This window comes from Carassius gibelio, chromosome B23, assembly GCF_023724105.1.
Source record: "Carassius gibelio isolate Cgi1373 ecotype wild population from Czech Republic chromosome B23, carGib1.2-hapl.c, whole genome shotgun sequence".
Classification (NCBI taxonomy): domain Eukaryota; kingdom Metazoa; phylum Chordata; class Actinopteri; order Cypriniformes; family Cyprinidae; genus Carassius; species Carassius gibelio.
In genome coordinates this window covers 29494166-29517814 of record NC_068418.1, presented here as the reverse complement: position 1 = coordinate 29517814, position 23649 = coordinate 29494166, and the positions used below count along the sequence as shown (strand labels likewise).

General features: G+C 40.9%; 2 protein-coding genes across 2 annotated transcripts in view; both read right to left on the bottom strand.

Annotated features, from left to right (window-relative positions):
- The window catches only part of LOC128012039 (3-oxoacyl-[acyl-carrier-protein] synthase, mitochondrial-like), a 48803-nt gene extending 26591 nt beyond the window's left edge, over positions 1 to 22212 (bottom strand). Inside the window, exon 1 of the mRNA XM_052594957.1 lies at positions 22166 to 22212. The gene's annotated coding sequence lies outside the window, so the exon portion shown is untranslated. The remainder of the gene's footprint in view (positions 1 to 22165) is intronic.
- On the bottom strand, positions 958 to 3050 carry LOC128012040 (uncharacterized). The gene is made up of 6 exons (XM_052594958.1): positions 2727 to 3050; positions 2542 to 2628; positions 2387 to 2428; positions 2037 to 2161; positions 1850 to 1939; positions 958 to 1407 (listed from the first exon to the last, which is right to left on the bottom strand). Exons 1-6 carry the CDS (start codon positions 2902 to 2904, stop codon positions 1276 to 1278), a joined length of 654 nt encoding a protein of 217 aa, XP_052450918.1. The 5' UTR covers positions 2905 to 3050; the 3' UTR covers positions 958 to 1275.
- Positions 22213 to 23649: the final 1437 nt, after the last annotated feature.

Genomic DNA, 23649 nt, shown 5'->3' with positions numbered 1-23649 from the left:
TCTGTTCCTAATTTTACTTCTAAATTAAGACAATTAAACCAATGCTTATGCAGAAAAAGATAGGAAAGTGTATGAATAGCTGCTGCACCTCCTTATGCTCTGTTAAAACGACCAGACTGGCGTCTCTCTCAGAACTGAAGCTCTCAGCAGCGCAGCAATCACTGTGGTCACTCCAGAACAAATAAAACATATTGTCATGGAGAAGCCACATTTCTGAAAGATAAGTAATAAGTAATAAGTTTTTGGTTGTGATTTGAAGAAATTATAAGTATTTTAATAATCTAGAAACCACTAATGCATTGATAATCAGTTAAATCCTCCAACAAAATGTAACCTAATACATTTTACAGACTCCTTTGGTCACGTTAAGTTTACTGATACTCTGCAGATGCTTGGTAGAACCCTTTCCCAGGAATCTCAATGGCAAAAGCATCCCAGTTTATATGGATTCACCCTACGTATGAAGCTTTTACACTGAGTAGATTTATTGTCATTCTCCAGACTGCTTGTTCTATATATTCAGGGTTGTGGGGATGTTGGAGCCTGAAACAATTCAAATTATTATAATTAGAAACTTATCTACACAAAGATTTATATATTCTTAAATGCATCATTGTAATATAGATCATTGTCATTATCTTCTGTAAAAGAACAGATGGAGGGGTTACTCCTCTCTCAGACTGTAAACTGGAATACTTTTTGACCATTGATGTATCTGGAGAAAAAATCCCAATTATCTTGAATTAATGCTATAAAAGTTTGTTATTCGTCAGTGAAGAAAGATAACTCTTCTGCCAGCTCAGAGGCAGAATTAGGGGAAAAGCTAAAGAAGGGAAACTAATAGAGTTGGCAGTTTCCCCATCAGTAGAAATTGTCAAATCACCCCCCCCCCCCCCAATCCCCCACCCCACACACACACACGTCCCCCACCATAAGAAATGATCATAAGAAATTAGCTAAATTGATTTACATTTATTTATTGAATAACCTTAGACACAGGCAAAGATCTCACTAATTCCATCCACATAGAAAACAAGTGTTTTCAAAACAAGAAAAAGAGAATTATATAAGAGAAAATTAACGCTTTTTAAAAATGTAATTGAAATCCTTGAATGGAGACAACCTCTTATCTGGAACTTCTGAAGACAATACAGCTATTCTGTCTAGTGTTTACAGAGAAGAGTTTTAATAAAATAAAACAGGATAAATGAAGTACAGCACATGCATAATGTCTGGAAGCTGAACTTTGGGCCAAGGAGCTGTCCAGTATATCCATTACAGCTTCAAAAGATGTTGAAGTCTGTACAATTTCTGACCGGGATTCACACTCCTTTCACACACAAATCCTTCTCCATGGTCTGTGTCAACATCTTCGGTTATGATGCCACACTCACAATTTTCATTTTCCTGAGGCACAACCAGAACAGAAAAACATTTTTAAGAAATGTACTAAAATTATGTTCTTAGAATGTGAATTAAAACACCTATAATTCATATTAGATTAATGTAAGACAATTATACCTTTTTGCTTTTAATAAGTCCTAATAAATAACTAAAACATTATTTTCCATTATTATTATTATTAATATTATTATTATTATTATTATTCACTTTTCCCCACTGTCTCACACACAAACTATTGATCCCACACTTGCTAACACTTTCTCACTGTTCTCACAGTTTTGTGTAAAACAGACATCAGTTGGTAGTCATTCATATATAGAGTTTTAAAAATTAAAAAAAGAAAAACATGTTTTTCAAGCTCTGTTTGACAAATTTCCAACAGCTTTGAATTTTGATAATTGTTCAGAAAAACTTTCACAAATATGAAAAATTGCAAATGCATTACCACTGAGAGAGAAGCAGTGTCTCCAGATCCTTCTGATGAGGCTCTTGAGACCAAAAATTGCTTTCCATTGGTCCTAGACATCAACCAGACCTGCCCATGTACACACAAACATTCGACAATGTGTTCACATTTAAAAATAAATAAATAAAAGGAGAAAGAGAGGAAAGTGAATGAATAGCTGCTGCACCTTGTTATGCTCAGTTAAAACGGCCAGACTGGCGTTTCTCTCAGAGCAGAAGCGCTCAGCAGCGCAGCAATCAATTTGGTCACTCCAGAACAAATAAAACACATCGTCACGGAGAAGCCACATTTCTGAAAGATATCAAATAATAGTTCATTAGTTAAAAGAAATATAAAACACACATAGACACACAAGAAAACCATTTCAAAAGTTGTACAACACTGCCAAAGTGAAGAACAATGTATGAACATTTAAGATGTAACACACTGGAGTTAATCTAATAATGAAGTATGTGTGAATCAGTTTATATCCATTAAGTACATTTTTTATACCAGTAAGTGCAAATTAAAATGAACCTTTTTGTCCTTTTATTGGTTGTGTTTCTCTGTTGTGAGAGTCTGGGGAAAACATGATATTCAGAAATGTGAAATATTTAACGGTCACATATTTTTTCTAGATTATTATTTGGTGCCTCAATAAATTTCAAATACTACTGTGTCATGATACTTACAATTTAGACTCACAATGACAAGGATGATGGCTGAGATAAGAATGTTCACAGCAAACAGTAAAAACACACACTTTCTTTCATGGTGTTCTGTTAAACAGAGATTATTAGAGATTAATAAGAGAGCACTAACTGTAAATTACATTAAAAGTTTGTTCCATCCATTTATCCATCCTCTGTTGCCTTACCTGAGAGCAGTGTTGTACTGGTTATAGTTCCACGGTGTGCAGTAGGTGAAAGCTGAAGACTTTGATCAAGATCTTCTGCTCCAGCATCACAATTTTTCTGCATATTCCCCTTCTCTGCATTTCCTTCAATTTCTTCATTATCATTGACGGACACAGAAAAATGCTGCTGCAGCTCCATCACACCTGCAACGATTTAGTATTTGCACATAGCTGTCAGAATCGTTTATCACCCTCTGATGGTGAAAAATGCTGGTTTTCTTTCCTCTTCTGTACTTCCTTTTCTGTCAATAGTCAGACCACGCTTCCCCATGTTCCAAGGTGATGGTGTGCTTGGATATAAAAACTGCAGTGCAGTCTCTGACTAAGAGGAAGTAGTGAAAGCATTAACTCAAAAAAAGTAACTATAATTTGATGATCATGATAAAATGAATGTTTCTCAATATGCAAAATGTCAGATGAAGCAGAAGCAAAATGTGTCATTGGTTTCTAGAATGTGTTCCTTCTCTCAATATCTTTCAGACCCTTAAACTAAAAATAGGAAAATCTTTTTTTAGTTTACTTTTACTTCTCAACAATGGGCTTTATGTACTCATCAGTAATATACTTAAAATGACATTTAAGTGTACTTGACTTATACTTAGAAAAATTCTAAATATATATGAGCTATACCCCTATGTTTTCATTATTATACAGTAGGGCGCTAGTACACATCTTCTGCACAGAATTTCCCCAAAAACAAGTGAAGAAGAAGAAGAAACAACAACAGATAGGCTGGTCTGAAATCGCATACTCAATGAGTAGGTACTTCATTTCAATAGGTACTTACTTAATGAGCGCTAAAACAGTACAGCCAAATCTGGTTGAGTATGAATGCGCGCCATATCACCCTGGAGCCCAAGACCGGTTTCCCACTGAAGCTAAGCAGGGCTGAGCCTGGTCAGTACCTGGATGGGAGACCTCCTGATGCTCTGTATATAGGTTGAAGCAAATACAATTCTAACGAAAGTGAGGTATTCTCTGCTTTGCAAGCGCAGCAGCCAGAGTTTTTGTAGCTGGAGTTTCGTAGTTTTCACTCGTGTGCAACATCCTTGAGTGCAAGTTAAAGTTACTGACAAAGTATGTTCATAACATGATTCTGTGTTTAATGCAGAAGGTATGGTACATTCCCCACCACCTGGTGTGCCACAATGATAAACCAAGGCTGGTCTTCAATTGCTTATTCAAATATCAATGTCTTTCGCTAAATGTTCAGCTTCTGCTAGGGCCTGCTCTTGGCCCATCATTGTTGGGGGTCCTTTTGAGATTCAGACAACACCAAGTGGCTGTTAATGCAGACATTCACGGAATGTTTCATCAAGTCCATCTGTTGCCTGAGGACTGAACTCTACTCTTTTTCACTTTTTGCTGTGCAACAGCATGCTCAGAATAACCAAGATAATTACCCAGATGCTCTACAAACAGTGCAGCAAGGTTTTTATGTTCACAACTATCTGGCAATCTTTCCAACCACATCCGAGGTCAAGATAACAATTGATCAACTGCGCAGTCTTCTATCAGAGGGTGATTTGACCTCAGACAATGGGCTAGCAACCAACCATCAGTGATATCACATTTACCCATGGAAGCAAGGTCCTTGGTGGCAGAACAATGGTTGGGGCGGAGCAAGACTGATCCAGTGGAGCCAACATTGGGTCTCTGGTGGAATTGTGCTGCTGATACCCTAGGATACCACTATCATCCCATTGAATATGCCGCACTAACAATTAGAACAGCTTATCAAGTTCCAGCCACGCAGTATGATCCTTTGGGCTTCATTGTACCTAACACCACCTAAGCAAAAGTGCTCATCCAACAGCTATGGTCCAAAAAAAGAGAATGGGATGAACCAAACCTGCCGCCTGATCTTCATGCTGCCTGGAACACTTGGGAAAGTGAGTTACAGCATCTTAGTTTGATAACCATTCCTCGCTGTTATTCATCAGTTCCCAACAATGCTCACCAAAAGTATGACCTCCATGTATTTTGTGACGCATCCGAGAGAGCGTATGGGGCAGTGGCTTACTTTGTAGAGGCCACCAAAGATGTCATTCATACTTTCTTTGTAATAGCTAGATCGCGAGTTGCTCCCAAGAGGCAACAGCCCATGCCTCGCTTGGAATTATGCGCAGCATTTGCGGGAGCACAGTTAGCAAAGCTTTTGAATGATGAAATCACTCTTACCATCCAGCAGACAATTCTCTGGACAGATTCTACAACTGTGTTAGAGTGGCTTCAGTCTGATTAAGTTTCAATATTAAGTTTTACTGGGCCTGGTCGTTGGAGTCAGCGGTCATCATTTTTAAAATTGGGTTATGAGCACTGGCCAAAGATACTTGAACAGGTAAAGTCAGAAGAGCTACCGGAACTGAAAGGTTTCACTATCTGCTGCCTAACCATTACAGAGCCAGATCAAACCCTTCCAGATGTTACTCAGTTCAGCACATGGAAAGAGTTAGTGGAGGCAACTCGACAGACATGTCGAAAGGTGACAGATGATTCGGAAAACACCCAGCTCATGGATCAACGTGAAGCAGAATTGGACCTACTGAGGGAGTGTCAAGCTCAGAGCTTTCCTGAGGAAATAGCAGCTCTTAAAACACACAAACATACCAATCCACAGTCGACTAACATGTCTTGCTCCAGAGTGGGATCCAGAGACTAATGTACTCAGAGTCAGAGGGCAATTACGGAGACTTGAAAGCCCAAGTGTGGAACAAATTCATTCAATAGTGCTAGATCCACAGCATCCAGCAACAAAGCTTCTCCTTAAAGACTTTGACGAGTTCTTGTTGCACCCAGGTACAGAACGAGTGTATGCAGAAATACAGAGGCAATACTGGATCTTACGAGGATGCCAAGCGGTTAAACACCACCAGCTTAACTGTGCGTCCTGTCAACGATGGCGAGCGCAGCCCAAGGTACCACTGATAGCAGATTTGCCACCAGAGCTGCTCAGGCTGCCCACCATTTTATTCTACAGGAGTGGACTGTTTCGGCCCTTATCATGTAAAAATAGGCAGAAGGATTGAGAAACGTTGGGGTGTCATTTTCAAATGCCTCTCCACAAGAGCTGTCCACATAGAGCTTCTCAACTCCATGGATGTGGACGCTTTCCTGCTTGCTCTCCAGCGATTCATAGCCAGACATGGCAGACTGAAGGAGATCAGGTCCAATTGTGGCACAAACTTTCTGACAATTTGACAGTAGGCTCAGTGGTCTTGATAATTGATCCACAATTTCCCAGAGCTCAGTGGCCTATTGGTAAAGTGGTTAAGACTGCGGTCAGTAAGGATGGGTGTGTGAGAACAGCAGATGTCCTTTTCAAGGGCAAAGTGTACACCAGGCTAGTTGCCCGCCTGATTCTGTTGCCAGCCTCTGAGAATGATACTTGCACATTTATTGCTCAAATGTGGGGGAGGCTGTTGTGAATTCTTTATGGTTTTTCTCTTATTGTCCGTAATTTGTTCTGTTTATGTGTTGGGTTATGAAAAATGGACTCCACTCATGTGCAACATCCTTGAGTGCAAGTTAAAGTTACCGACAAAGTAAGTTCATAACACGATTCTATGTTAAATGCGGAATGTTTGTGTGCGTGTCAACTATTTCTGGCACTAAGCCAATATTGACACTGTTTCGTGATCTGTATAATTATCAGTGAATTCGCACTAGCATGGATGCCAAAACAACTAATACTTGCAATATGAATATGTTTAATTCTTCTCCTTATGTGCATAATCCTATATTTTACAGTTTGTTATGTTACTATAATAATGCAGCATAATGTGATTTATGCTATTATGTTTCTTTCCATAGTTTATATCTTTGCTTTCTTAGTATTCTAAGTGGATATATGAGAGTTGTTGATAATGTTTCATTTGTAATTTACTGTTGAATGATAACAGTATGTAGAAAAGTTATTTATTTTGTTTTATTTGTTTATTACAGAAACTACCTCAGTTGTATACTGCCATGTGTACAAGGTCGAAACTTGCACAAAATAAAAGTGGAAACGAAATCTGATGATTCCTCCCTGATCAGAGTAATGAAGTGGTTAACACTATTAAAAAACTAGCAATCAGTGGGGCAATCCCCAACATGAACAATAATAATGATAAATGGTGACTGAAAATTTTATATTTTTTGTTAAACAAACCAATTGTAATTTTTATATATGCCATAGCTATGCATCACTTCACACTAGAAAAATGCTGCTATGGTGAATACGACCAGACTGGTCGTGGCGGGGGTGTTGCAACAATATATAGTGATATTCCCAATGTTACCCAGAAAACAGGATACAGGTTTAACTCTTTTGAAATACTTCTGCTAAATGTTACTCTGTCAGACATGCAAAAGAAATCTAATGTATCTCTTGCTCTGGCTACTGTGTATAGGCCACCAGGGCCGTATACAGAATTCCTAAAAGAATTTGCAGATTTCCTCTCAGACCTTCTAGTTACAGTTGATAAGGCTCTAATCATGGGAGATTTTAATATTCACGTTGATAATGCAAATGATACATTAGGACTTGCGTTTACTGACCTAATAAACTCCTTTGGAGTCAAGCAAAATGTCACCGGGCCCACTCATCGTTTTAATCATACACTAGATTTAATTATATCTCATGGAATCGATCTTACTGCTATAGATATTGTACCTCAAAGTGATGATATTACAGACCATTTCCTTGTATCGTGCATGCTGCGTATAACTGATATTAACTATATGTCGCAAGCGATACCATCTGGGCAGAACTATTGTTCCAGCCACCAAAGAAAGATTCACAAATAACCTGCCTGATCTATCTCAACTGCTATTTGTGTCACGGTTTTACGCTGCCTGAAGGAATACGGAGTCGAGGATAAACGGAATAAGGCTTTTAATATATCCAACACAGGGGATATCCAACATGGAGCACAGAGGTAGACACACGTAAGTAGCAAGTGCAAACGAAGACCCGACAAAACAGAACTGAAAGGACAAGGCTTAAGTACAAAGGATAATTGGGGAAACACAGGTGGATGGAATCATAAATTAGCAGGGACATGGAACACATGAGGAAGAGAATGGACACACCTGGGAACTAATCAAACACGGAAAGACAGAAACTGGGTCACGGGCAAAAACACATTAAATGAGTCCAGGTGTGTGACAGTACTCCCCCCTCCCGGTAGGTGCGTCCTCGCACCGTAGAAACAACAGGGGGAGGCGTAGGTGGGAACTTGGGAGGAGGTTCCGGTGGAGGACGGACTTCCAGGAGGGGGCCAGCAGACAGGGACCACAGAAGGAGGAGCCAAGGAGGAGACGACGGAGGAAGGAGCCAGGGAGGAGACAGGAGCAGGAAGAGCCAGATGGTCCACCAGAGACCAGCCAGGACGGAGATCCAAGGTGGAGTCGACGGCGGGAGGAGCCATGGTGAAGGAAGGGTCGACGACACCAGGGAGCCGACAGGCGGAGACTGCACCGGTGGGTGAGGAGCCCAAGATGGAGCAGCACAGCCGCAGAGCCAGGGTGACGATGAGGTTCCGGAGGGCCTAGGTGGAGCAGAAGGCTCAGGCGACCAAGGCAGAGGCGGGGTCCTGGCAGACCGCTGTGGAGCCGGAGCGACCGAGGATGGAGGTGGAACCGGAGGGAAGGAGGAGCCTGACAGAGCCGGAGGGATGGAGTGACGAGGTGGAACCAGAGGAGAGGAGTCCCGAGGTGGCGGATGGTCGACGACTGACCAAGGTGAAGCCGGAGGGACGAGGGAGCCCGGTGGAGCAGGTGGGATGACAGGCCACGGTGGAGACGAGGGAGCTAAGAGCCAAGGCGGAGCCGCTGGGTCGAAGGACCGAGGAGGAGTCCAGGGCTCGGAGGCTGGAGGCGGAGACAGGGCCTTAACACGCCAAGGCGGAGCTGGAGACTGGCAGTCCAGCGGCGAACCACCGCGCCCCGATGGCGCGGACTGAGGGTGAGCTGCGGGACTGACTGGCACCAGCAGGGATGGCGAGGAACTGGCTGGTCTAGGAGGAGGAGAGAGGAGAAGGATGGGAGGAAGGACAGGAGGATCAGGACTGGACGGAACCAGCGAAAGAGTAGAGGGACCAGCAGGTTTGGGAGGAGGCGGGAGAGGGAGGCTGGGAGGGAATACAGGAGACACAGAAGATTCAGGGCTGGGCGGAACCAGTGGTGAAACAGAAAAATCATGGCTGGGCGGAACCAGCGGAGACACAGAAAATTCAGAGCTGGGCGGAACCAGCGGAGACACAGAAGATTCAGAGCTGGGCGGAACCAGCGGAGACACAGAAGATTCAGAGCTGGGCGGAACCAGCGGAGACACAGAAGATTCAGAGCTGGGCGGAGCCAGCGGAGATACAGGAAACTCAGGGCTGGGCGGAACCAGCGGAGAAACGGAAAACTCAGGGCTGGGCGTAACCAGCGGAGAAACAGAAAACTCAGGGCTGGGCGTAACCAGCGGAGAAACAGAAAACTCAGGGCTGGGCGTAACCAGCGGAGAAACAGAAAACTCAGGGCTGGGCGGAACCAGCGGAAATGGAGCAGAGGAAATGACTGGAGGAGGTAGGAGTGGGAGACTGAGAGGGTATACAGGGGAATCAGGGCTGGACGGAACCAGCGGGGAAACAGGAATATTAGGGATTACCTCCGTAGACCAGTCCATCAGATCCAGAACTTGCTCCATATGACTTTCAGAGACTGCATATAGCTCACCCTCAGTCGCAGGAGTGTGGGCAGGGCTTTCCTCCACGCCCTCGATCTCCACGAGGACTCCCACGATGCACGGTGTTGCCGGCTCACACACCTGGTCAGTCGCGCTCTCGAGTTCCGGCTCCCTGTCAGTGGATGGCTCGGGCTCTGCGGCTGCGGTGGGCTCTGGCACCGTGCGGCGTGATGGTGGCTGGCTGGTCTCTGGGTCGGGAGTGGGGCTGGCGAGGTCCTCTATGGGGCAGACGGTGAGAGGTGACCCATTTCTCGCCAGAGTCCACTCCACGTATGCGGCGAAATCCTCTCGAGGACCATCTTCGGACGACAACGCTCTGCATTTGGAGTTCAGGCTGGTGTTGTAGAAGGTGCAGAGCGCGCCGTCCGGGTAGCTGGTGGCATTAGCTAATAGGAAAAACTGTCTGGTATGGTCCTCGAGAGAACGCCCTTCCTGCTTCAGCAGGAGGATGAGGAATTCGGGACGATAGAGGGGATCCATAGACACTAAGAAAAGAAAAGTCTGTGAAAAAACAAAAGCAAAACGGAGGGAAGAACACGCAGTTTTCTATTTTCTCTTTCTGGTCGGGTCTTCTGTCACGGTTTTACGCTGCCTGAAGGAATACGGAGTCGAGGATAAACGGAATAAGGCTTTTAATATATCCAACACAGGGGATATCCAACATGGAGCACAGAGGTAGACACACGTAAGTAGCAAGTGCAAACGAAGACCCGACAAAACAGAACTGAAAGGACAAGGCTTAAGTACAAAGGATAATTGGGGAAACACAGGTGGATGGAATCATAAATTAGCAGGGACATGGAACACATGAGGAAGAGAATGGACACACCTGGGAACTAATCAAACACGGAAAGACAGAAACTGGGTCACGGGCAAAAACACATTAAATGAGTCCAGGTGTGTGACAATTTGTACCCAAAAATACACATGAATTAGACGAAATTACTGACAACATGGCCACTATTTTCTCTAATACATTAGAAACTGTTGCCCCAATCAAATTGAAAAAAGTTAGAGAAAAACGTACTGTACCATGGTATAACAGTAATACTCACTCTCTCAAGAAAGTAACTCGTAGTCTTGAATGCAAATGGAGAAAAACTAACTTAGAAGTTTTTAGAATTGCATGGAAAAACAGTATGTCCAGCTATAGACAGGCTCTAAAAACTGCTAGGGCAGAGCATATACAGAAACTCATTGAAAATAACCAAAACAATCCAAGGTTTTTATTTAGCACAGTGGCTAAGTTAACAAATTACCAGACGCCACCTTTATGAATTTCTTCACTGATAAAATAGATAACATTAGAAATACAATAGCGAATGTAGATTCTACAACATCTAACACTTCAGTTTCATCCATCGCACCCAAAGATAAACTGCAATGCTTTACAACCATAGGACAGGAAGAGCTAAATAAACTTATCACTGTATCTAAACCAACAACATGTTTATTAGATCCTGTACCCACTAAATTACTGAAAGAACTGTTACCTGTAGCTGAAGAACCGCTTCTCAATATCATAAACTCATCGTTATCTTTAGGTCACGTCCCAAAACCATTCAAGCTGGCGGTTATCAAGCCTCTTATTAAGAAACCAAAACTAGATCCTAGTGTACTGGCAAATTATAGGCCTATTTCAAATCTTCCATTTATGTCTAAAATTTTAGAAAAAGTTGTTTCTGCTCAATTGAGCACCTTCCTGCATAAAAATGATCTGTATGAAGAATTTCAGTCAGGTTTTAGGCCCCACCATAGCACAGAAACTGCACTTGTTAAAATTACAAATGACCTGCTCCTTGCGTCAGACCAAGGCTGCATCTCATTTCTAGTCTTACTTGATCTTAGTGCTGCGTTCGACACCATAGATCATGACATACTCATAGATCGATTACAAAACTATACAGGTATTCAAGGGCAGGCTCTAAGATGGTTTAGATCCTACCTGTCTGATCGCTACCATTTTGTTTACTTGGGGAGTCATCTCATTTATCATCAGTAAAATATGGAGTGCCACAAGGATCCGTCCTAGGTCCCCTTCTATTTTCAATATATATATTGCCCCTTGGTAATATTATTAGAAAATACGGAATTAGCTTCCACTGTTATGGTGATGATACTCAGCTATATATCTCAACGAGACCAGATGAAACTTCCCAATTATCTAAGCTAACAGAGTGTGTTAAAAATGTAAAAGATTGGATGACACACAATTTTCTCCAATTAAATTCGGATAAGACAGAGATACTAATTATTGGACCAAAAAACACTACACAGAATCTTGTAGATTACAATCTGCAACTAGACGGATGTACTGTAACTTCCTCTACAGTCAGAAATCTGGGTGTTATATTAGACAGCAATTTGTCTTTTGAAAATCATATTTCCAATGTTACAGAAACTGCATTCTTCCATCTTAGAAACATTGCCAAGCTACGAAACATGTTATCTGTTTCTGATGCAGAAAAGCTAGTTCATGCATTCATGACCTCTAGACTGGACTATTGTAATGCACTTCTAGGTGGTTGTCCTGCTTCGTCAATAAACAAGCTACAGGTAGTCCAAAATGCAGCAGCTAGAGTCCTTACGAGGTCAAGAAAATATGATCATATTACCCCAATTTTACAGTCTCTGCACTGGCTACCTATTAAGTTCCGTATCAGTTACAAATTATCATTACTTACCTATAAGGCCCTAAATGGTTTAGCTCCAGCGTACCTAACTGGCCTTCTACCACGTTACAACCCATCACGCACCCTAAGGTCACAAAACGCTGGACTTTTGGTCGTTCCTAGGATAGCAAAGTCCACTAAAGGAGGTAGAGATTTCTCACATTTGGCTCCCAAACTCTGGAATAGCCTTCCTGATAATGTTCGGGGTTCAGACACACTCTCTCTGTTTAAATCTAGATTAAAAACACATCTCTTTCGCCAAGCATTCGAATAATGTATCTTTTTAATTGTGAGTGTAGTTGCATCTGATCAAAGGTGCATTTTTATTCATTAGCTTGGGTTAAACTAATTTTACTTTGTTGGATCAGCAGCTATGCTAATGATGTCTGTATTCTGTTTCTATGTTACGCCACGGGATTTACATCCCGTGGTAACTAGGATTTACACAAGCTCCAGTCTGGATCCAGAACACCTGAGAAGAGATGATGCTGACCCTCAGAGGACCTCAGATGATGCTAACCCTGAATCAACAAACAGAACTAACAATTATTGCTAAATGTGTGACTGAATCATATAATAACTTAATTATTAATATTGATAGTTCATCGTTTAGCTGACTACGTCTTTTATTATTATTATTTTAATTTTTTCTAAAATCCTGTTAAATGTGCACAAACTACGAGCTACTACTTAATATTGTAGAAACATAATTTTCTGTAAAGTTGCTTTGTAACGATTTGTTTTGTAAAAAGCGCTATACAAATAAACTTGAATTGAATACACCTAAATATTCAGTCAAGTAATGAATGAATGTTAATGAAATAATTAGGCTATATTGTATTTACTGACAACAACAGGAGACATGAATAAATGAGTAAAAGAATAAATATAGTTAACCATCACAATAAATAAATTCAAGTCAACAACATATGAAACAAAGCTTTATTCAAACACTGTTCTGTTTTTGGAAGTTTACAGGCAGTGAACCCACACCCATCCATCAGGCTCCTCACTGCTGCAGTCAGACTGAATCGGATCATGGATGAAACAGGGACATCACGGCTGTCCTTGTCTAAGTGCACAGAGAGGATGAGGAAGAGCATGATGTTCCCCTAAACCACACAACCCTGAACAAGAGCAGGAGAACATGTGTGGGACCTGACTGCTGCTGTCTGCTCCAAACATCTGTGTGCTGCTCTCCATGAGTACCACTACCTGTAAAACATTTAAACGGAGTAAAACGCTTTATATCTCATGTTGTCAGCATTATATTTATTGCTAAATTTAATTGCATATTTTAAAATTGCATGCTAATTTGATAAAGCTTCATTACATCTGTGGTGTAGTGAACTGGACTGGTCAGCAGAAGGTTGCTGGATCAATCTCCATCCTTGGAAATCGGGGCATCCATAGAAAAGATTTGTCTTTTCTAAATGTCAGTGAGATTAAGCACAAGGTGTTGCTTGACCATGAATGGCCAGACTTCCAAGCTGTGGGCTGTGAGTTCCTAAGGATAGTGAATTTGGTATTTTCCTTAGCTGTCAGTTATAATGATCAAAATTAAAAGAAATAAACATTTGAAATGTATCAGTCTGTGTGTAATGAATGAATATAATATACAAGTTTCACTTTTTGGATGGAATTAGTGAAATTGATGATATTCTGATTATATGACCAGCACCTGTAGCTAGACCATTGATTCAGTGGTATGAGCATTTTTTGTCTTCATTATTAATATTGTTTCAACAAATTAGGGTGCTAAAGTGATGCTGAAAAAACATCACTTTGTCATGTGAAATCAATAATAGTACCATTGAATTCTGAAAGAAATGTCAACATTGAGTGTGCAAAAATGATGTTGAAAAAATATAGCTTTGTAATGTTTGATAATATAATATAAAGATAAATAGTAAATTTCAACATTTCAACAGCAACTGAAACACAGCATCACATCAACATCACAAAAGTGATAAAATATCACTCTGTAATGTTGTAGCAATGCTATCACTGTTGATTTGGGGCTAAAATCTCAACATTATTTCAACAGTGCCAAAGATGTGTTGAAAAAATATCACTTTGTAATGTTTAATCAATATTATTACCATTGATTTGTGGTTAAAATATCTGTATTGCTTCAACATTAACTGAAGGTGCAAGAGGGATGCTAAAACAACATCACTTTGTAAAGTTAAATCAGTGTAATTGGCGTTGACGCATCAACACTGACTCATCTTGTCGATCTTGCAGATTACAATGTCAGCCAACGTTTTATGAATGTTAAAATACATTTTCTGTAAATTCATAATGATTCAATTTGATTGGACAGTGACTTAATTAATTAACTTTTAAGATTTGATTGACTTTATTAATTTTAGAAAACGTATTGTGTGTGTGTCATCATCTGAAAGCTGAATAAATAAGGATAGGTATGTTAGGATATGACAATATTTTGCTGAGATACAACTATTTAAAAAACTGAGGGTGCAAAAAATATAAATATTGAAAAAATCACCTTTAAGTTGTCCAAATGCCGTTTTTAGCATAATTACTAATCGTATTATTAATCAAAAATTAAGTTTGATCACTGATCTTTATATGACTGGATCGCTCATCGCGTTCTAAACTGCCAACAGACAGTGAAGCCACCAGAAGGGTTCAATCCGCCATTTTACTAATCCTTACCAGCAGAGAGCACAATTGAGTTACATTCAAACCGCTGACCTAAAATCACCCGATTTGAAGCAAATCAGTCAAAAGGGATGACTGACGGTGTTACTGGTTTTAAGCAGCAACACCGGTTACATCACTTTCCCACCGTGACACCATCGTTTAGATTTTTTTAAGTATTCGTTTTTTTTTCTTAAAATATTTATTTGAATTAAGTAATATGATATAATATAAAATAAATAATAATTATAAATAATTTAGTTTAAAAGAAAACACACACTGTACTGTAAGTCCCTTTGGATAAGAGCGTCTGCTAAATGCATACATTTATTTATTTTATAATTAAAAACTGAACGCAGCTACGCTGCTTGAGACTTAGTTCAACATCACCGAGTCATCTCTTCTCCTCTGTGTCCTGGCCATATCTTATGAGGACAGACAACTGACAGCCAACCTGAAAATCATATATATTTTAAGGAGGTCGCACACTTCAACTATGACTCAATACGCTGTTCAAATTCCTGCCGCGCGGCGCCATCTGCATAGTTTTATATTAAATTAGTTGGAAATTGAGCTCGTGCCTTTTCTATTATGTAAAAATAAAACTCTCCTTAGTTTATGCATATTGCATACAGGTTCACTAATATTCAATTCGGTGTTTTTAAGAGTTTATTAAAGGTGACATTTGCTTACAGTGTTTATACTCATCATCAACATCACTTATGTCAGTCGCTTTGGATAAAAGCGTCTGCTAAATGCATTTAATTTTAATTTAATTTAATTTTAAATTTATACAGTGATTGTTAGTGGTTACAGATAACATGCATACCTTCCACCAAAAAGCTCACATGCTTCATAATCAGATTAAAACTAAAACAACAACAGGTGGTGATTATAATGTGGGGTGGACTTAAGAGCTTAAATCTCTATGTTTACTTCTTATCCTGAGCAGGAAATGCCTTTTTTTAATCCACTTCATAGTCAGATCATTACAAAAGCAAAGAAACCATCAGATCGTGATTTCTGTTTGTTTGCATGTGTGTGTGTGCGTGCGCGCGTTTGTCTGTTTATGTCGCAGCGTTTGGCTATTCTGTTTTACTCCATGTGTCTTTTTTATTTATTTTGATCGCCTTATTGTCTGTATTAGCTCTTATTTAGTTCAGCTGTAAAATATGTTTTTTTTTATTCTAGAACAGTGGGAATTATGTTTGAAGATTCTGCATTCTAGCAGTAATTTTTTTTTCTTCAAAATGGAAATTTTATAGAGCCTGGTTTGGTGTTTGAAATTGTTTTAACCAGACTTTCTTTTCAGAAAACATTAACATGGTATTAAGTGATGTAGAAATACAGCAAATGTCATATGTATACTGTAGGTATGGACTATTTATATGTAGTCCAGAAAAAAAGATAAAAAATAAATAAATAAGGAATTTAATCGTTTCGTGTCTTAAATGTTGGTAAAAAAATGTTCTGATATGCACAATCAGGTTTTTTTTGTGTGTGGCTGAAGTCTAGACAAACAGTCGCCTCCGATATGACTTCCAAGGATAAACCACCTGCCAAGCCTTGTGATTGTAACAGACATGAGTGTGACCGAAAACACGCGTGTTTGCGTGTGCCGTGCTACAGCATGGTCCCCATTTCCGAGATTCTGAGGCGGCCATTACCCCATACCAAACCATAGACAGTAAAAGAAAACATCACATCCCTCGCAAAGGAAGACAGCAGCGTTTACAGACGTTTAATGTGTCTGTGTGCCAAAGTTAGGCCTCTGAGGACACCGTGTGGTTAGTGTGGGCTAAAACAAGCTGCTGTTTTTTAGTCACTGTTCAATTTAGCATTTTTGCAGTAGTAAATATTATTTCATACATTTTGTAGTGTAACCAACAGAACACTAGAGGGCACTCCTGTGGAGAAAAAGGTTATAGGGTTGTAATGGGAGAAGAGGAATAAATGGATGTTCAATAACAGAGCTGTTTGCATGTCCTGATGTTTCGCCTCCGAGTTTAAGATATAACCATCTGTTACATGGTGTCAGAAGTGGTTTCCACAACCTGGAAAGAATGAAATTAGGAATTGAGGGAAAAAAGAATGACGAGCCTAGTTCATGGCAACAGTGGATGCGGCGCTTTGAACGATTCAGAGTAGCATCGGGCCTTGCAGAAAAACCCTCCGCGTAAACTCTCTTTTTTACATTATGGGGGAGAAAAGTGACGATATATTAAATACGTTACCCCTAAGCGAGGAAGAGAAAAAGAGTTATGAAGAAGTCAAGAAGGCTTTAAGTGAGCGCTTTATCGGCAGACATAATGTTATTTATGAGAGAAATTCAACAGCAGATTTCAACAAGCTTGGCGAATCAGCAGAGAGTTTTATCACGGACGTGTATAAGCTCGCGGAACACTGCAGATATGGCGACCTTCATGAGGAAATGATCAGAGACCGTATTATAGTGGGCATAAGAGATGCAAAGCTCTCAGAGAGACTGCAACTAGATCCAAATTTGACATTGGATAAAACAATAACTCAGGTCAGACAAAATGAGGAAATAAAACGTCAGCAGCCAATAATAAGACGAGAAAAGTCTGAAGTAAAAGAAGTTAACGTTGATGCAGTCATAACAAAGAGAACATCTAAAGCAAAAATGACATTACAAAAAGCAGAGGGGACAGTGCAGAGAACGCAAAGTTTTTACAATACGACTCCTAAAATAAAACAGATGGTTTTCTGCAAGCGATGCGGAAAAAGTCCACAACACCCATGGAAATTGTGTCCAGCTAGAGAAGCGGAATGCAGAAAATGCAGAAAAAAAGGACATTTTGCTACAGTATGCCGGTCAGTTCAAAGACTCGAAGCGATCGTTGACAGTTCATATGATGAGTCTGCATTCTTGGGAACAATCCAGACCCAAAAACAAGAGAATATGTGGCAACAGAAAATACTGGTGAATAAAGAACCAATCACCTTTAAAATAGATACAGGTGCAGCAGTCACAGCTATTCCAGCATCTTTGTATTCAGCTGAAAAGCAAGGGAAACTCAAAGATTCCAAAAAGAAGATCCTGGGACCTAACAGTACTCCATTGAAAGTGATGGGTACGTTTAGTGCATGCCTGCAGAAGGACAAAAAGAGAATTTGGCAGGTGGTAACGGTGGTAACGGATCTAGTGATGCCGCTGCTTGGACTGCCTGCAATTCAAAGCTTACAATTACTGCAACAGGTAGCCAACATACACAAACCTGGAGAGCAGTACAAGGCAATGTTCAACAAAGTTTTCTCGGGACTCGGAAAATTAGAGGGCAGCTACAAGATCAAACTGTCGGAAGGAGCCGTCCCGTATGCTCTATCAGCCCCACGACGAGTACCGCTACCGCTCGTGGAGAAAGTAAAACTGGAACTCCACAGAATGGAAGAAATGGGAGTCATTCGACGAATCGAAGAGCCTACTCCCTGGTGCGCGGGTATGGTTGTCGTGCCAAAACTGAAAGGCAATATCAGGATTTGCGTCGATCTCACACGGTTGAACGAGAATGTGTGCAGAGAACGACACATTCTGCCAGCTGTGGATGAGACTTTAGCACAGCTAGAGGGAGCAGCTGTGTTCTCCAAATTAGATGCCACATCTGGGTTCTGGCAAATACCCTTGCATGAGCCTCTAACAACATTCATTACACCCTTTGGGAGATACTGCTTTCGGCGTCTTCCTTTTGGGATATCTTCGGCCCCGGAGAATTTCCAGCTCATTTGCCGACTCTCACGAAGCCACTGAGAGACCTGTTGTAATGACAATGACAACACCTGGACATGGGATGCACAGCAGAAAGAAGCGTTTGCAAAAGTAAAGAAAGAACTCAGCTCACCAGCTATACTAGCACAGTATAGTCCGAACAGTGAGACTATAGTTTCAGCCGACGCTTCATCTTATGGTCTAGGTGGGGTGCTCATGCAGAAACAAAAAAATGGTGAGTGGAGGCCTGTCGTATATATCTCAAGGAGTCTAACCCCCACAGAGACACGATATGCACAAATCGAAAAAGAAGCTCTTGCGACAACATGGGCATGTGAGCGACTCAGTGCATATTTGCTTGGATTGGAACTTACAGTGCATACCGACCACAAACCCCTAATATCACTGTTGGGCAACAGACCAATTGATGATTTACCTCCAAGAATTCTTCGTTTCAGACTGAGGCTGCTCAGATACAAGTACAACATCATGTACGTTCCAGGAAAACAACTGGTCACGGCAGATGCGTTGTCACGAGCGCCATCGGGACCTGAAAAATCAAAAGAAAACGAAACATTGGAGGATGAGTGCAGAGTTTTTGTGGATCTCATAGTTCAACAAATCCCTGCAACAAAAACAAAACTGAAACAGATTCAGGAAATGCAGAATGAGGATCTAACCTGCCAACAACTAAGACAGTATACACAAAAAGGATGGCCAGACCATCAGAAAATGGTGTCGGAACATCTCGTGCCATACTGGTCTCATAGGGCAGATATTCACGTGGCAAACGGTATCCTACTGAATGGAGAACTAATTCTGATTCTAAAACCCATGCAGAGAGAGATGCTCGAAAGACTTCATCAAGGTCATCAAGGAATGACGAAGTGCATTACAAGGGCACAGCAATCTATATGGTGGCCAGGTGTTATAAGAGATGTAAGAGAGTTAGTGGAGAGATGCGACATCTGCTGTCAACATTCCCAGCAGAAAACAGAGCAATTGATGCCAACACCTTGACCAGCGAGACCCTGGCAACGAGTCGCAGCTGATATCTTCCAATGGGAAGGAGGACATTATCTGGTGGTGGTTGACTATTTCTCGAGATACATTGACGTTGCAAACTTGCCATGTGAGTTCGCAGAGTTTTCCCGAGACTATGACTTCAAACATGTCACAAGCAGTCCACGTTACCCCCAGAGCAATGGAGAGGCAGAGCGAGCGGTGCGTACAGTAAAACAAATGCTGAGAAAGAACCAAGACCCTCAGAGAGCTCTTCTGGCCTACAGATCGACTCCATTAGCTCATGGGATCTCACCTGCAGAACTCTTGATGGGGAGAAGAATAAGGTCAACAGTCCCAGTTCCACCTAAATCTCTCACCCCAAGATGGCCTGACCTGAAAGTGTTCAGAAGAAAAGATAGGATGTTAAAAGAGAAACAACAGGAAACATTCAGATCTAGACACAGAGCGAAAAATCTACCAGTCATCATATCTGGACAGAAAGTGTTGATCAGGACATCGAAAACCACTGGAACGGTCCGGGGGGAAGCAGCAACGACAAGATCGTATCAGGTAGAAACAGAGATGGGAACACTGAGAAGGAATCGAGCTCATCTTACTGTTCTTCCAGAACCAACTCAGCAAGAGGTCAACGTTACAGTGACAAGGTCAGGTAGGATTTCCCGCCCACCAGAAAGAATGGACTTATAAGATGAATTAGCATAGGTAGACCTGCTGTCAAGAAAAGGGCAGAATAACCCCTTCAGCAGAGTCAGGAATGCCCAGGTAGTCTACCCTGGCTTCCAGCTTAAGAAAGAAAGTTCAATGTTATGTTGTTGAGATGTTTGTTCCCTGAAAAAAAAAGAGAATATATAACCATGGGGATATAAGTATGTAGAATAATAATAATAAAATGTTGAGACTAAAAGGGGGGGATGTAGTGTAACCTAACAGAACACTAGAGGGCACTCCTGTGGAGAAAAAGGTTATAGGGTTGTAATGGGAGAAGAGGAATAAATGGATGTTCAATAACAGAGCTGTTTGCGTGTCCTGATGTTTCGCCTCCGAGTTTAAGATATAACCATCTGTTACACATTTACTGTTGTGTTCCACAAAGAAAGAACGACATACAGATTTGAAACAACATTTGTATCTGTGATATGCTTTTTCTACAGTGAAATATACCATCAATGTGCCTTGACAGTATCAGTGATTTTGTTCAAGCTTAAAAGGAATGTACACTGTTATACAGCGAAAATTGCGAGAAATGGAAAATAGGAGGGCAGTGATCACTGATAGCACACGTAGCCTACATCACGGAGACATATATTTTACATCCGCATTTACATCAAGACATATATTTTTTAAAGTGTTTTCTCATTTGCAATATGATTCCTTTTGTTAATCTACCTCATCTATCATCTAATTAAATCATCATACTAATGCTCACTTGGCATCAACATAGATCACTTAGAAGTAATGCAAAACACTAGGAAGCGCTTTTGTTCCGCCCACTTCTGGCTTGACGCAGACCTGGGCTGCGTTCAGCCCCGACAAAATGTTGCATGCGTTGAACACACTGTTCTGATGACGCAAGTGTTGCAACTATGGCAGCTGAGAAGGCCATTATTTGTGTTCTTTGTGAAGAATTTTCGGAGCCATCTATTTAGCCTCACATAATGACTTTATTTGTAGTTCAAACGGTTTTAATACCCTGTATTTTCTTTCTCATTTGTAGGAAAAGCACTTAATTACCATTGTTTATTTCTATACCAAATGTCATACACTTGCAATGAAGCTAAAAATATAAACAACTACATCATTATGTTGATATCCTATATTTTTACAATAAAACTTACGACAAACATGTCTTCTAACATCCTCAGTTGTTGCGTATACCGAGCTGCAACAAACACATTTTTACATTATTTTCCTTGAAGACATTGTGCGAGTTCACTTTAATACAGCGTGCTTTATATACATGTTGCTGCTGATTGGACTGCAGTTCTGACACACACACACCAAACAAGAGAAAACGCATCTCAAACCCCGTTGCACACCGGTGCACGCCGTTTCCAGGAAACGTGACGTTCAGAACGGAAACCGTAGCAAAACGTTGCGCACCGTTTTGAACTTGAACATGCCCCTGGCGTTGCTGTCCTGAGACTGTAACTTAAGGGTTCTGCGGTTCTGCAGCTGGAGTAAGTTTTAGTCAGGGCGGCAAGGAAGTCGACCGGAAGTTGAAGTCGGCTGGGTGCCGCCATCTTGTAGCAGAACTTCACTTGAGTTAGCATCCCATTGACCTCACATTGATTTTGGCGTCACTTTGACAGCGAATAACTTTACATCTGAGGCGTTTAAAGACTCCGTTTGTCCATTATTTATTTCTAAAGATACACGACAATGTATAAAGGGCTCCATTACCTTCTATGTTACATTATGCCCCGTAGAAACAGTTTTTGTAAAAATAGGCTAACAATTGCGTCATAACCACTTGACTCTCTGACGCATTACCGTTCAGACAGGAGGAAAAGCTTGCAGGCAATTAACTTAATACGGCGTACTGGCGTTACATTTTAAAATACTATACAAAATAATTAATCAGAATACTTACTCCTGCTCACTCACGACAAAGAACTCCCCGCTCAAGCTCGCCGTCTCTGCAAGATTAACGATGGCAGTTTACACGCACAGCCACTAGAAGATTTACATCCGTCAGACAGGTTGCTGACGTCATCAAGCTTCGTTTGAGTCTGCGCGTCCGAAACGGAAGGGCTTCACTTGTCTCAATTGAGTTCCAATGGGGTCGCTGTATCCATTTCTTTTACTGTCTATGGTTTTAATCTGGCCAACAAGGGGTGCTCATTCACTTGTATAACGAAACATACTTTAGAATGTAAAAAAGAAGCAACCTTTTAATAAAGCGTTAAACCGGCACCTGTCAAAAAGTACGTCGTTCACACGAGGCATTTAACTGGCCTCCTAACATTCTGTTGTCATTAATTTCCCACCTTAAATATGAAATTGACCTAATTGTTTAGACTGGTAGCGCATGGTGGCCATATTGAGCTTATCAGGAGCGCTACCCCTCTATTAGAGCAGCTTCATTAAGGCGCAAACTACGAATGCAGCTGTTGCATGCAGTAGGCAGAGACTGGTTCCTCTCTAAGCAGGATAGAGCCTGGTCAATACACTGGTGGGAGATCTTTGGGAAAATGCAGCTTGCTGCTGCAGCTACTTTCAGTCTGGCCAGCAGAGGGTGATCATTCTTGGCTTGAATGAGTGCAAAACTCCTAGTGTATTGACATGAACTTTAGACTGTGAAAAGGAGCATCCTGCAGATGAGCCATTAAACTGGCCTCCTAACATTCTGGCATCATGAATCCCCCACCTCAATTACGAATTTGAATTCGTTTTCTTTTTGAAGCTTTTGGCACATTCTGATGGCTGGTAGGCCTTTCTGAAAACCTAGCTTGTTGCTGTAGCTAGTTTTAGTATGGGCAGCAGGGGGTGCTCATTCCCTGACTTGTATGGTTACAAAAGTCTTAGAATAAGGAATCGGACTTCAGAGTGTAAAAAGAAGAGTCCTTTTGATAAAGCGTTAGACCTGCACTACACACACACACACACACACACACGTTTGTTTTTGTGAAAAGTGGGAACATCCCATAGGCGTAATGGTTTTTATACTGTACAAACTGTGTATTCTTTTCACCAACCCTAACCCTAACCCTCACAGGAAATGTTTTGCTTTTTTACTTTCTCAAAAAAAAAGAAGAAGAAGAAAAAACGAATTCATGGTTTATAAGCATTTTTAAAAATGGGGACATGGGTTTTGTCCTCATAAGTCACCCTCTCCTTGTAATACCTGTGTCATACCCATGTCATTATAGAGTTGTGTCCTGATGTGTCTCAAAAACATGCCCACACAAACACACACACACAAATAATAATAATAACAAAATAATAATACCTTATACCGTGCGCCAATATAAAGTCATTTTTAGTAGCCTATTGCTATTAATATTATTTTCTAAAGTAAGGTACATATAATGTAAAGTTATGACATGTTTTTGCAACAGCTCCACTCAACTGCAA